Source organism: Gymnogyps californianus, chromosome 1 (genome assembly GCF_018139145.2).
Source record: "Gymnogyps californianus isolate 813 chromosome 1, ASM1813914v2, whole genome shotgun sequence".
In the NCBI taxonomy this organism is placed as follows: Eukaryota; Metazoa; Chordata; class Aves; order Accipitriformes; family Cathartidae; genus Gymnogyps; species Gymnogyps californianus.
Window position 1 is genome coordinate 66608463 of NC_059471.1, and position 14776 is coordinate 66623238.

Genomic DNA, 14776 nt, shown 5'->3' on the forward strand with positions numbered 1-14776 from the left:
AGCAATAACTTTGTCTTTTAATGATTACTTCTTTTACCTGCAGAAATGCATCAAAGCCATTCTGATTTTAGTCTGTGGGGTTCCTTGGTGGGGTAAAGCTTGCTAAGTTACCATAAAAAAAGGCTGATGGGTACCACAGAAAGGAAATCAGTGCATGTGGTACAAGCAGATGTCCAGACCCAGGCAGATGATGATGCCTGGACACTTTAGTTCTTATTTTTAACACTGGCTACATTCCCTCAGCTTCCCCCCAACAGCATAAGCTTTTTGGAACAGAAAGAATGTCAGCATATATGATGGAATATAGCCAGAATTACCGTACTCCAATCAGTCGTGTTTATTTTAAGGAGGAATTGGCTTGAAAGTGGGAGAGAGGCTGATTTGAGGACCTAGAGTAGCATAGGAGATAAAGAGAGGAGCTATAGGGACCAATCAAGGAAGATACTGATGCCCATATATCTGAAGCTGAATGGGAAGGGAAAAGAGAAACGTGACTGTGTATGCTATATAAATTGGCGAAAATACTTTAAAAAAGACAAGGTGTGTACCAGTGCTGCCTATTTGGCTGAGGAACACAAGCAGTACTTGAGACAGAAGTGCCTCAAGTAAACGCGTTTGGATTCGTATCTCACAATTTCAAGGGACCTACTGCTGTGCTGCCTTTGGGACCAAGGCTTGAGAGCAGCTCTCCTGGTTGTCAGTGAGTTGTCACTTGCCTCATCGACAGTACTTCTCTGATAGTATCCCATCTTCCTTGCAGGTTCTTGCTTTGTGGGCAGACACAGTGAGGTGTTGCTGTCACAGTCCTGCGGTGACTGAAGGATTTTCAGATCAGGGGTAGGGCTGCTGTAACTACAGGTGGCTTTCTGGGCTACAGTCGTTGTGAAGTTTGGATGAGACTTCCGAAGTTTTGAATTATTATCAGCCCCTTAGACAAAGCTCTTTGAAGTTGCTTTCATTATTTTGTCTCCTGTTTATCTGGCCTTTAAGATCTCCTGTCACTGACACATCATATGTAATTATCTTGCCTATGCTTATAAAGTTTCGAAAGGCATTTTCATGGTGTCGCTCTTCCAGGCTGTATGATTCTGCTCCAAATTATAACCACTTGCCTGTCATGGTTTTTATTTATGCCACTTAACAACCCAACATTCATCTAAATTCTTCTTTACCCGCTTACTGTGAGATCCTAAAATAGAATTTTGTCTATCTGATGATTCCCCAGTCCTGAGAAAATTGAAATACAGTATGAGTGTTTTCAGACATACCTGGGGCATGAACTAATAACAGCTGAGACTAAAAGTAAGCATAATAGGAAAGGGAAGAGATAAGGTTTTCATTAGTGGTACACTGGGTAAGATTTAGGGAGAGTTAACTGGAATGTGGAGAAGGAAGAAAAAAAAAGTGCATAGTGGAGGGAGGGAAACGCATCAAATTTCTTATCTGAACCTTGTCTAATGATGAAACTTCAACAGGTTCCGCTCCAACACAAAGGCTCAGATTTTCTTCGTTTCCTGTGCAGCTTCATCTGTTTCTCTGAAGGGAATGCAGTAACTGTCAAAACCAAAGCAAAGAGAAGGTCCAAATGCTGTGTTTTGAATGTGCATTTAAAAATCCATCTATTCACAGAATTCCAATGTAGAATGAAAAAGATGGTAGAATAGTATGCACGTTGTTGCATTCATAGTGATCTAGTTGGTTTTTTTTGGGGGGGGGAGGGGGGAGCAGTTTTTATTTTCAAAATCAGATTTTAAACATAAGAATCAATGAGAAATGGTGCCTCCTTGCTTACAGGTTATGCTTCTGCTGTGGAGTGTCACATCATCAACTGTGTTGAGTGAAATGCAGCTGTTACTGCCAGGAGCTTTAGATACAATAATTTTTACTTCGCATTCAGTGACTTTGGATAGACCACTAGAGGCTGCACTTGTATAGCAGCACTTCTGACTGTCTCATTTTAAATTTCTTTTGCTGGAATTCCTTCTCTCTCCTATTTTTCTTCATGAACAATAGTCAGCCTTAGTTTGAGTTGGGTAGGTTTTTCCTTCCACAGTTGAAGTTCATTGAGCTGACTATGAGAGGGCCCAATAATCAAATATAACAAATTCTTCTAGATCAATAGCCTTTTATTGAAGCACAGTACAGGCACTCACTAGTTAAACACAGTAAAGAGTGGAAGGCAGGTTTTTTTCCCCTGATTCCAGAGATTTGGATATGGAGAGATAGGTGCAGTGCAGTGACTTCCACACCACCAAGCACCAGCTTTAAATTCAGCACCTCAGGAAGCTTGAGGTGAGCCTGTTCCTTGGGTCTATGCTCTATAGGTGGTTTTCCAAGGAGATCAGAAGCAGTGGACGTGTCCTCCCAGCTGCACTTCCTGCACTAGCTGACTTCTTCAGCGTTTTCAGCTGAAGAGATATAGGTTACAAAAATTAAAGACAAAGCTGTATTACTAATTCCATCTGAAATTATGCAGAGGTTTTAATCATTGCATTCCCATTTTTGTCCCGTATGCAGTGCCATGTGCCAGAAATAGAGTGTGCTCATAATTTCTGTTTTTTCTCATAAATGTTGCTGGAATAAGAACTGATATCTGATAGACCGGTTACACACCTCAACTGAAAGTGATTCTTGCGGGAATCCAAACTGAGATGTCAGGCCCACAGTTTGAATCGGAGCCGAAATGTCAAGCCAGTTTGCTTTAGGGGCTCAGGATGTCTGCTAGGTAGCCAAAGAGCTTCATCTGGGTGTTCATAAATGTTACGTTCATAAATGTTACCCTTGTTAGGAACAAATTCTGTTCTCAGATGTGTGCAATATTCTTTGACCTCAGTTAGTCATACGTATACATCTGTGGCAGAACTTGGCACCAAACTGCTATTTTATGTCTAACCAATTAAATGTCCTGACAGCATCATGCAATTGTATATACAGCCATCTTTTGGCAATATGTTTTCTTTCTATTTATTTTCTTGGCAGATTGTTTCTTTGCTACTGATATCTCAATACTAAGGCAAGCCTCAAATTTTCTGTCGTAAAAATAGAAAATACAATTTTAAAGTTTGATAATTTACAGCAAGTGTAGTTAGTGGGAGGGTATTACTGTCCAGCTTTCAGAACACTTCCAACTTGTCTTAGGTGTGTAGCCACTTCATGATTTGTACATTTACATTGCAAACTTGAAATATCATTTGTAACATTGGTGTTATAAAGACTTATAACATTTTTTATTTTCCAGGCTATTCTTCAGTTGAATGCTTTTAAGTACTAATTTAAGTGCAGGTTTCTAGAAAACACGTAAGTAAGATCTGAAATAGCAGCAGCATTACAAAGCAGTACTCAGATACTGTGTTAAAACCTACAGGCTCACTTAGCAATTGAAACTAGAAAGTTCATTGTCCAATGTAGAGCTCAAAAAATGTCTGGTTTATAGTTCTTTTTTAGTTCCTGCTATCTATAAATTGATTTAATCAGGCACGTTCTACAGTGACGATGGGTATTATGGGCTATAAAAGCCTGCAGTACCTGAAGCTTTCAAACTGGAGCTTCGTGGAGTGTGATATATCTTCTTATTTCTATCATTTACTCAAGAAAGCACAAGACCACTTTCTTCTTCTTAGAGACTGTGGTTTCCAATGTTAAGAAGTCCTTAATCTTAGTCTCACTTTGGACAGTGAGAAAGAAGCTGTCATAAGATCAAAATACTTAAAGACCAATCAAGTACAAACATATTTTAAAATTAATAAGTAGAACACCTTTTAAAATGAGGGGAACATGCCAAATATGATAATTTTTTTGTCTCTTTTTTAAAATACCCAGCTGGTGGATTTGTTTTGGGATTAAGTGGATAAATTGGCCAGTTTTGAAACAAAATAGGCTTTATGATAATGAGCAATCAAGAATTGTAAGAAAATGAAACTGCTGTAGGTCTAATTACTGTTTAGTGCCTGGGTACTAGATTTTGTTTAATATTACAGTTGAACTTTAACTTTTTGTTCTTTGTCAAATTCATAAACCATTAAATTCTTCTGCTCTAGGAAAAACTGCATCCTCTAGGACTTACCTAGTGATCAAATTGAAGAAGTCTTGGTTATCCTACATAAACGACACAAGGAGGGGAGATGTGGGGCAAGGCTATGGTGAATTGTTCACCTGTGCCAGGTGAATTATTCCTGCCCTTTTTCTTGCTGGGAAACCATCATAAAAGTGGTAATGTGAAATGTCACCATAGGGCTTAGCCAAATTATTTTCTTTCATGGTTGCTGTACTGGAGATTTCTATCTTGATTTGTTAATACCACTAATACCATGTTCTTCACCGTGTTATCTGGCTGTCTTCTAGAGCATATAAAGGCCACTAAGGAGATGGCTCTTCTCTGCTTTCATTCATTGCCAGGGCATTAGTGGTTTCATTTTTTTAATGTGTGAAACACTTATGATTAAGAAAGCGTTCTTGTCTCCCCCTCACCCCCCCCACCCCCCCCGAAGTCATTCCTAGCAGCAGCAGGAGAGATGGAGAAGTGGTCTTTGAAGTGGCTCAGGTTCAATCAGTTGAAGTGCCTCTGAAAATGTAGGATGCAAGGTTTCTGTTGGGAAACAATAACCTTGCTAGTTAGTGTCTGGTTTCCAATAGCCTGGTCCTAAGCAAAGTAACAGAGAATGCTGTACTTGATTACCCTAGCTTGTTTGCTGATGACTGAATGTAGGATGACTTCTGACTTTGAAGAGTGATAGCTGCTGGAAGCATTTTCATCACTGGGGTCATGATGGGAATGCTTGGTGTTCAAAGTGTTCGTTACCCCTGTGCTCAGGCTACTGGACTGTCTCCTTGTATATGCTGAACCTGTTTGAGCTCCAGCTTGTCGTCTTCTGCACTGGATACAATTCTACCTTTGAGACTTAATTTTTTTTTTTTTTTTTTTTTTTTTTTTTAAAGAGCTGGTCCACACAACCCCTGTGGCATGCCCAGGCATAAACCTAACTGCTGTATGGACAGGATGGGCAATACCATTCCTAAGATTGATCTATCACTGTGTCTTGTATGTTTGCCCTTTTTGGTACAGTAGTATGGCCAATGATGGATGGATGGGCCAATTCCACGGTCCCTCGTACATAGGCCTACGTGTTGCATGCCAAAAAAGATGAAGATTTGTGAGCAGCTTGAGACCCCACATCTCTTAAAGCAGTGTGTGTGTATCACTGATGCACATTGATGGTCAGTGATGAGCTACAGAGGGTGAGTAAGCTTTAAGAACGGGTGGTACCAGGGATCTAAAGACAACTTCAGCTGCTTATAATGCAGATTACTGCAGACATTGCCTTGGTGCTCTGCTCAATGCAGTAATTCTTCACTGAATGTTACTGAAGTCCTACTATCAAAATAGCTGTTCAGCCATTGAGAGCAAGAATTTCTAGTCAGTTTGTATGTATAGGCAGAGGTGGTCAAGGTAGGGAACAATCCTGAGTGTAATCTAAGCCAACTGTTTAATAATAAGGCTTTAAGACTGAAATTCACTTTTATTAAACTGGAATTATTTAACCTAAAATGCTGCACAGAATTTCAAACATGCAAAAGTTTTATATTATCGAGTCTCTGCGATGAACCTGAAGATTTGCTTTGTTTTGTTTGTAGTAGAGAGCAATGTATACAAGCAGTTTTCATACAGCAGTGTAGAAGCAATAGGAACTTATTTGTGTAGCAGTTGTCACCACCCATACCTTGGAGAAATGCAAGGATCTTTCAGATGATGACTATGTAATTGCTTCCACACACCCCAGAGGGAAGTTTCTTTCTGCAGTCCTATGTTCTACAAGCTTTCCCACCCTTTCCCCCAGGTGCATGAGCTCATAAGTCTTGCAAACAAGACAGAGGGAGATGTCCCCATAATCTAAAGCTGAGGAGTCACTAAGTGGAAAATTCAGTTCCTGCTCTACAGTCTATGTGGAGAACTCGGTGCTTGTTGGGCAGGTACTTCAACCTCACTCTCTCACCTTCTCCAAATGGTGTTACACTGGCTCTCCAAGGCAGAGAGAGGGGACTGAGCAGAAAGTCTACCCTCTGCTGCATTTTCTCCTTTCCTCTGTGGCCCCTGCTCCCCTTCCCCTGCTTTCTACCTTTCTGATCTGGCCTTTGTGAGTTTGCCGGACATGTTTCCTGCAGAGCAGGGATGGTTTCTCTGTCATTCTAAAAACATTCTGTTCTTTGTGCTGGTGAATAAACAGAAGAACAGAGCTTATCCCATGATGGTTGGGTTTTTTTTTTTGTGTGTGTGTTAGGAGGGAAACAAAGGAAGGAAATACTGAATTTGAATTACAAGCTTATATGAATTACGTTTCAGAAAGTACACCGGATACAAGTTAATGCATTAAAGAAAACAGAGGTTGTAAGGGAAATGTCAAGAAACCTTAATAGGCAGGTGCTTCTGTTAACATTGTCTGCTGTTTCTCACTGTAAGGGTTGGTTTCCAGTCGTTTACAACTCTGCCAAATTTTCTTTCCATTTGCGAGGTCTCACCTGAGCTTTTGGTTTAAAGTTCAGCCAAAATAGCTGAGTTGTTCCCAAGAAGCCAGGGAACAAACCCACTGTGCTTTTCAAACACTGAAACAGCCTTTTGTTTTAGAAGCTCAAGTGTCTCCATCCTTTGGTCAAGGACTCGAACTTGACACTTAGAAGAATGATGGCCTTTGTGTCAAGGAAATACCTTGAGAAAAATCTGCCTGAATCCCAGGTCATAGATGCTCAGTAGCTACTCGTGTCTGTTGTCTAAAATGTCCCACTTCATCCTGGGGCTGAGCAGGGGCTTCTCTGTGGTGGCAGAATGAGCTGCTCTAGAGCCAAGTCTGCTACCAGGGCTGAGAGCTGGAAGACTGTCTCGTGGGATGCGAGTGCCGCCTGCTGACAAGCAGGCAGTGCAGGCAAGCTGCCTGACTCAACAGGCAGGACCACAGCCAAGGGAAGCGTCTACCCGAGGGAAGATACTGAAAGATTGAGTGGGACATAGGGTAAGGGAGACTCGGGTTGGAGGATGAGGGGACTGTGATATTCAGGAAGGGGTGGGGTGAGAACCGATTTGGTCATTTGTCCTGACAGTATAAAATAAAAAAAAATAAAGCTCCAAGACTTTTTGAACTGTTCTTGGGACAAGGCAGCAAGGAATGAGAATAGTTGAAGTGATGAATGGGAGAGACAAATGCGGGTGGTGGTGACAAGTTTATTGGAGAGTGATACAGAGGCACGAGAAGACCTGGGCTAAGCTGATGAGTCCAATGCAACTGGAGCAAGGCAGGGGGTAAAGCTTGATGAGCAGGACAGGCCGTGTCTGTCAGAGAATGCTTCTACTGAGACACAGAGCAGAAGCCAAAATGTTTTACTCTCAAGCAAATGGGGGGTGGGGGGGGAGAGGAAATCAGTATTTGGATAGAATGTAATAAATATGGCTGAGGGAAAGAGGGACAGCTGTCACTCACAGTTAAATCGGGAGCCAAAGGAAAATTGAACACCTGCTTGTTACCAAAGCACCATTCATCCTGGGCCCTAAACAAGATGGGGGGGAAGGGGGGGAGAGTGTCTTGCAAACTGTCTTGTAACTATGTCCACAGGTGTGTGTGGCAGCAAAGAGAGGTCAGTAGAGCAAGGGTGCACTGGCAACAGACCTGTTGCCAATATTTACTTTTCTTGAATACATGACTTTGTTGTTTTCATAATGTTCTCAACTTTGTTGTACACAATGTCTTAGTTTGGTTTGTTGCTTCCTGCCTACGACTTGCTGGAGCTGGATCCCAGACTCCATAGCCAGCCCTTTGCAACAAGACACTGTTGTCAAGATAACAAATATTTTTCCCACCATGATAGGTTCAGAACAAAGCTTTTTTTTTTTTTTTTTTTTTTTAAGCAATCTATGTTAATGGAGTGTTAACGGTTTGAAGTCAGGTGCTCGAGACTTTGCCACTAGGTCTCTTCTAGCCAGCAGTGGGGAATCCTGGCTTTTATGTCTGAGCCTGGAAGGGAGCTGCATTCTGAATCATGCAACCACCTGACATATTTGATCCCTCTATTTGATGCAGTGGAAAAAGAAGGCTGGCTAAAGACATCTTTTAGGCTTAGAGATGTGCTTTCCTTTGTTGGCTCTTCCACTTAAGTAAGCCTTGTCTTTTTTTCTAGGAGAATGATATTAAACTCTGCTTATTGCTAGGTGTTGAGGCAGATGATTAACTGTGTGGAGCTGCCATCTAGATCTTCTCCAGGATCCCAGCTGAGCCTGTGCTCATGTTCTCCCTGTACTCCTGGAGAGAAATCTGATTGATGCTCTGTCAGAGGCTTTAATTTTATTCGTGTTATGCAGAAATGTCAATAGTTTCTTGAAATATGATACAGATGTTGCATTTAGGTACTCTGTGGGATCTGAGATTATGCTTCCACTGAGGAAGTATGCAGAAATTTCAGGACTCCCGGGGACTTCTGCTGAGCAGGGGAAATAGCTCTTTAAGAGTCTTAATAACATGAACTGCTGTGGGAACAGCTGCAGCACCTTTTTCACTCCATTCATCCATGTTTAGGCTGTGTGACCCAAGGAGTTTGTTTTGCTACCTGATTGTTGTGGAACATGGTTGCTGTTAGCATTTTATTTTGTTCGGTCACTAAAGGTTAAAATGGTGGGAACTTTAAATGGGGAACAGAAAGATGCTAAAATCAATCTGGATCTCTCTCCTCCTCTTGCCCTTCAAATAAAGAGAAGGAAGAGGGGAAGCTTTAGTAAATCATGGAAATTTACTGTAGTGGGAAGCATATTGCTAATATAAAGCCCTGTTTGTCTGCAAGAGTTATTCATGCTTACAAGGCAAGTACTGAGATGTTATTTATCAGTGTTGTCCTAACCCAGAAGCAAGAGTTAAGTTACATGTGCTGAATGTGGGCAGTGAGGGGTCGTTTCTAATATTTTCCTATGTTAAAATGACTGCTTAGCTTCTTTTGAAAGAAAGCAAGTGTTCCTTTGCATTTTTTATGATTATTCACGTTTCCCCCTAAATATTTAGTCTGTAAATTTGAGAGATATTATAGTTTGTAAAAGAGAGGGGATAGACTGTGAGTCATGTTTAAATTTGTAATTTTGAAGAATAGCTTAAGATGACACATCTGGATACCTGTGTTCTTTATCCTCCTCAACATCCTCTTATTATGCTACCAACATAATCTTATAAAGCAAAGCTGGTGTTTTCATGATTCAGCAATCTTGAATAAGGGATCCTGACATTCTGTTGCATTGATTTTTATATTGTCTTTTAAGGTATGACCATAACAAATCGATGCACAATATTTCTAAATGTCACACAGTTCGGACAGTAGGCCTTGCAGTAAATTATTATCTGGATTGAAAATACAGCACGTATATTAAAAATGACCAAATATGTGAGGAAAAAAAACAAATCCGAGCCCGTCTGCCTTGTATTTGCCTGTCATTTCCATTTTGATTGCGATTGGCTGGCAAGGGCTGCTGCTGGCATTGCACAATTGGCTTAGATGGGGAATTACAAAACAGGAGCAGATCCCTTGATTGGGACTCGGTAGCACATGCAGCTGAGCACAGGCAAAAAAGAAAGGTCACCCGTACGCAAGGATTTGAGCGGAATCTCTCTCACAGATGTTTCCATTCCAGAGAAACGCGTCTGATCTCATTTTTCTCATCTATGACTTGGAGCATTTAAATGCCATAGGGTTTTTTTGTTTTGGTGAATGTAAAAATGCACCTGGGAACAAGTTTGCAACCTGGAGGCATATGAGAATTTCAGATGCGCGGAGCAATATCATGGAATGATGGGAAGGATCTACATTTTCAAGGAGTTTTTAAATATCAGTGAGGAGGAAGACAATTGAAACAGAAGGTTAAAAGCAGATGCAAAAGGAAAACAACTTTGTTTTGATCCTGAAATTATACTGAAAACAGCATGAAGGAGGGATTATATCAGCACCAAAACAATGGAGAATCGAAGGGTTTTATTTTCCTCTGAAATAATCTCTGTACAAGAAATGTAAAAACTATCTTTCGTGAAAAAGAAGAATTCATGATTTGAATATGATTTGAAGCTCTGTGGAACATACTTGGGACTGCTGCATCTTTCCAATGGTATATAGTAGAGTGTATCTTAATTTAAGATGTTTAGATGAAGAAGATTCTGCACAAAAAGGTCAAGCTACTTTTTTTTTTTTTTTAAACTAGTTTTTAACTGCTTTTTTGAGTGAGAGAACCAGAGGAGTTTCAGTTGTATTTTTAACTAAACTTTCTCTTTTTCTTCTTTCCTCCTCCAAACTTAGTTTACGAGATGCTGGAATTGGATTTATTCTTGTCATAGATCGCAGACAGGACAAATGGACCTCCGTGAAAGCTTCCATACTGCGGATAGCAGTGAGTACTGTTTTAAATTAACTCCTTAGAAAGATTTTCTGTGTTGAACCTTCCTCTTACGAGTAGAAAAACACCAAACATTTTATTTCTTCAACAAAATGTTAGTTGATAGGTGACAAAAAGTATCCAGTAGTTCTTTTGTATCCCAGCTGACTGGGACTGAGCATCATGTGTCTATGATGTGCTTTTAATGCAGTTTGCAGCTCAGGACGCCTTCCTGAGAAGGCACTTGGAGAGCATGCGCATGTGTACTTGTGTGTGTGTGTGCATGCGAATGTGTGCGGCATGCAGCTCTCCCAGGTGGGAACCAATATTTGCATGGACAGGCCATGCGTCCCATACAGCTTTGGGTCCACCTTTCACTATTCAAGTGAGCTTCCCTTTGAGGAAGAGATGAGGATGAGCATCCTGATCTAGTTTACCACTTGTGAAAGGAATTCAGGTATAAAAGCTGATCTTGTGGTATTCGAATTGAAACAAGAGTTGTTTGTAAGCAAGAAAATCTTATGTACCTACTATAATCAATCAACAGCACACAGTTACTTTCAGTCTCCTTTTTAAGTAATATTTTTTAAATATGAAAACTAAGCTTATTAGAGGCTTTTTTTTTTTTACACAAGTAGGAAAAGACAGATCCATGTTTATCATGTGCTTATCCTACTGTAGGTTTACTTTTTAGGTTTTTTTTTTTCTTGTTATCCTTACTTGAATTGTTAGTGTTGGTAATCTTTCCAGTAAGTGCTGAAAAACAGAGCTGTAAGCATCTTTTCTTTAGTTTTTAATGGCTGAAAATTTTTGGCTCTGTAAGATAAGTCAAATCAAAACAGTAAATGTCATTTTTGTGTAGCCCCGTTCTGACCACAGAACTGTTTGTTTGTTGTAAGTTAACAGATATTTATTTAAAGGTAATACATTACTCCCACTATATGACTTTTTGTGAATGAATATATAATGATATAATATTCCCACAGTACAACTTTTTCCACAATAAGTATGTTAGGAATATTAAAATATTGAAAATGTACTGAAATATTAGCAAAATTTGATTTTGCAGCTCATTTTGAAGTTTTGAGATGCAGCATTGAGCAGATTCCAGTAGTGGAAACCGAGAGCAGCATAATTTGGAGTGATTAAAGAAAAAGGACTGTATCTCTGGAGCTTTTGAATCTTTTTCAGAATTCAATGCTGTAGTTTCTGTTCAAGGACAGATAAGTATTCCACAGATGACAGTCCTTTTATTTACATAATTGGGGTGGTAGGGGATGGGGGGCAACTACAGACATGTTCCTTACAGCCATAATATTAACGTTTGTGGTAACATTCCTTCAGTGTGCATTATTTTGCCTAGAAGCACAATATACAGAACCTGAGTATCCATTCCCCATGATAATGGATCCATCATTGTAGTGATGGTGTTGGTGCTTAAGGGCTTTGCCTGGAGAAGGGTGGTAAGTGCAGGGAGCACTGTGGGTTGCAGTGCTGTTGATCATGGGGTTTTTTCCTTTTTTCTTCTTTTCTCATTCTTCTGTGGGCTTTATTTAAAAGAGAAATCATGCTTCTTAGCTGAAGTCTAATCTGTTAGAGGCATGATCTTTTCTTTATGTTTGTTTCTTTCGTTGAACTGGCTCAGCTTTGGCTTTGTATTGCGTCCATGGATGTATGTGGCAGTCCTCCTCTTGGGCTTCAGCAATAGTCACATCATCCCTGAACACTTGACATTTTTATTTTCCTATTCCAAAAAAAGATGTAGTGAAAAATTGTTGTTTGCTGTTGTCCACCATTTGTTTGTTATAATATTTGCCATAAATGAACTCTAAATACATTTCTGCTGTCTGTTCCTTAAAAAAACAAAGCCAAATATACACGATACATATCTTGCACCCAAGTTGTGAGGATTTCTCTGGGTCCTGTTGATGGACAAAGATTTTTTTATTTTTTTTTTTAAAATGGCTGAAGAGTAACTGGAGGCTTAACTGCCACTTGTTCGGTTTTCCTAACAGTCAGAGTTGTCTTTTGATGGTGACGAAGCATCTGAGTGTCATTTGGGCTGTCCAGATTGAACCTTATGTCTGAAAGCCTGGTATCTCTAGCAGTTTTGATTGCTAAAGCTTATTGCTGTGTGTGAGGATGAGTGTCTCACGTTATTTGAGAAGGGAGTTTTGGCTGTTGGTTCACTTGTTGTAGTTCCTGCAGCATCCTCCCTGCCATCTTTCCTGATTTTTCTCTAGTCGTCCTGAGGGGGTTCACCCTCTTGATTTGTGAAATCAGAGATGCCAGCACAGGGTGCTGTGGCTGGAGCAGTGCCCCACAGGAATATCCTGGCTGGAGCATCTGCCCATTGCTGATATCCTGATGACTGTAGGAAATAACTTGTAAGCACTGAGCAGCTAATCAGAAATTCATGCTAGCATGTATTTTTTTTTTATTATTATTATTATGTTGTGTTATTTTCGGGACTCTTCACACACAAATGTTTGGTTTGTACTATTGGGTGTTGGAAGTATGTTTTGAAACAAAACTAACAAAGAAAGAATTTTTGTTTCAGGCTGAAATTAATGTGGAAAATCTTTCTATATTATGAAAAATATCTGGGCTTCATTTTTTCTTCTTTCTTGTTAGGGATCATTTTCTTTCCTCAGACAGAAAATGAGCAATGACGAGTCGAATCTGTATTTCATGCTGATACTTTAAGGTTGCTATAGACAGTCAAGGCTGTGAAGACAAGGTAAACCTATTTTTGCAGACATAGTGGAAGGCCAGTGACTGCACCATTCACCCAAGATGACTGCTGCTGAAGCACGTGCCGTGACAGCAGAACTGAAACCAAAGCCAGAGGCACAGGGCTGAAAGATGGCCCCCTCTTTTCCTGGGATGTGACAGAGAGATTGTGGCAAGCACATGCCCAGGCATGCGGGCTTTGCTATTGTTATACTCTACTTGACAAAGTTGCAATGGGCAGGCGGCCCAGGAGGTTGTCCTTAGACAGTGCAGGACTGCAGACTCTGTGGCTTAAGAGACACTGCAAGCAAGATTATTTTTTTATTTTTCCCCTGATTTAGCTAAAGTGAAGTTACTAGCCTAGTGCAGTCAGGAATGGCACGTGTTTGGAGGGTGACTATCCTATCTGAGATAGGTGGGATGGATAACCTAGAGATACTGTTGACTATATAGAAAGCTTAGCTTTTAGATGGCTGTAAGTTGGACAGAATTCATCCCTACTGTTGAGTCTTTAGGAAGAATCTGGCCTACTGGGATAGCCAGGCTGAGAGGTGGAGTTCTGGTAGAGATGCCAGAAGCCAAGCTTTATGTTGTTAAGTGTGAAGTCTTGGCAGTAAATTGTCAGGTTCCTAGAGAGGCGGTAGAAAACTGAAAGATATTACAAGAAGTTAGACATTGCAAATTTTTCACTCTTATGACATTGTTGGTTGAAGATACAAAAATTCTTAAGTTTTTTGCTCTGTCAGCTGCTGAGATTCTTCTAAATTTGTATTATAATGTCCTGTTTTCAGTTAAGCACTGTGTCTCTGTACACCCAAGACCTTGCTGAACTTTTTGGCTCCTGTGGCTGAGCAAGTGGGTAGGCTCATGGAAATAAGGCATGGTTCCTGAATGAGGATGCAAGGAGGAGCAGTCACATAGATTGGTAAAACGGCTCCATATTGTCCCAACTGAAGTCAGGTGAATGACAAACACCAGACAAATTGATCCCCTTTTCCTTTCCATGCAGTCAAAAATGACTCTTTTTTTCCTCTTATTTTCTTTTTTTCTTTTCTCTCCTAGTGTTATCATACCCAAACAAGCAATATTCAATCCACAGTTTTAGGAGCAAAGCACATTACTAATCAATGTGTTCTGGGGTTTCACACTGCTCTGTTCATAGTTCCAGTGTGTTTTCTTAAAAAAAATGAAGCCTGTGTCATTACATTGTCTTTGTCTCTGTTGTCGTGTCATCGTTGTCTTCCTCCATCTTGAGGGAAAGCTTCCAGTGTGAACTCAGCCTTTTAGACAAACAAAAAACTGCACTCAACGCCATTAAATGTTCCACCATAGCCATCCATCAGCCTCATATTGAAAGCCCAGAGAAAATAAACTTTCCTAAATTTGGTGCTTAGGGAATAACATATGTGTAGGCAATTGCTCTTGAGGAAGCAGTTGGTATGGAGGTCACTCAGGTGGTAGTGAGAAAGTTTTATCCAGTTACGAAACTTTGCAGCCCTTTCTGAATGTGACAAGTTGGGTTTTATCCAACTTCCTGGAGAAGTTTGCTTCGTGATTTGCCACCTTTGACTAAGGATGCATCGCATGCAGATTTCATGCCTTCTGTTTTAGACTGCATTGTCTAAAGCACTGTTTTTCTTAGCTCTTCATAAATCAAAA

The 14776-nt window shown here is 40.3% G+C and overlaps 1 protein-coding gene across 3 annotated transcripts in view; it reads left to right on the plus strand.

The window, feature by feature from the left end:
* MCF2L (MCF.2 cell line derived transforming sequence like) overlaps positions 1 to 14776 on the plus strand; it is a 167333-nt gene that overhangs the window by 115253 nt on the left and 37304 nt on the right. For all 3 annotated transcript variants that reach the window (XM_050895905.1, XM_050895914.1, XM_050895922.1), the window contains one exon: positions 10309 to 10399. In XM_050895905.1, coding sequence (XP_050751862.1) covers positions 10309 to 10399 — 91 coding nt within the window. The remainder of the gene's footprint in view (positions 1 to 10308; positions 10400 to 14776) is intronic.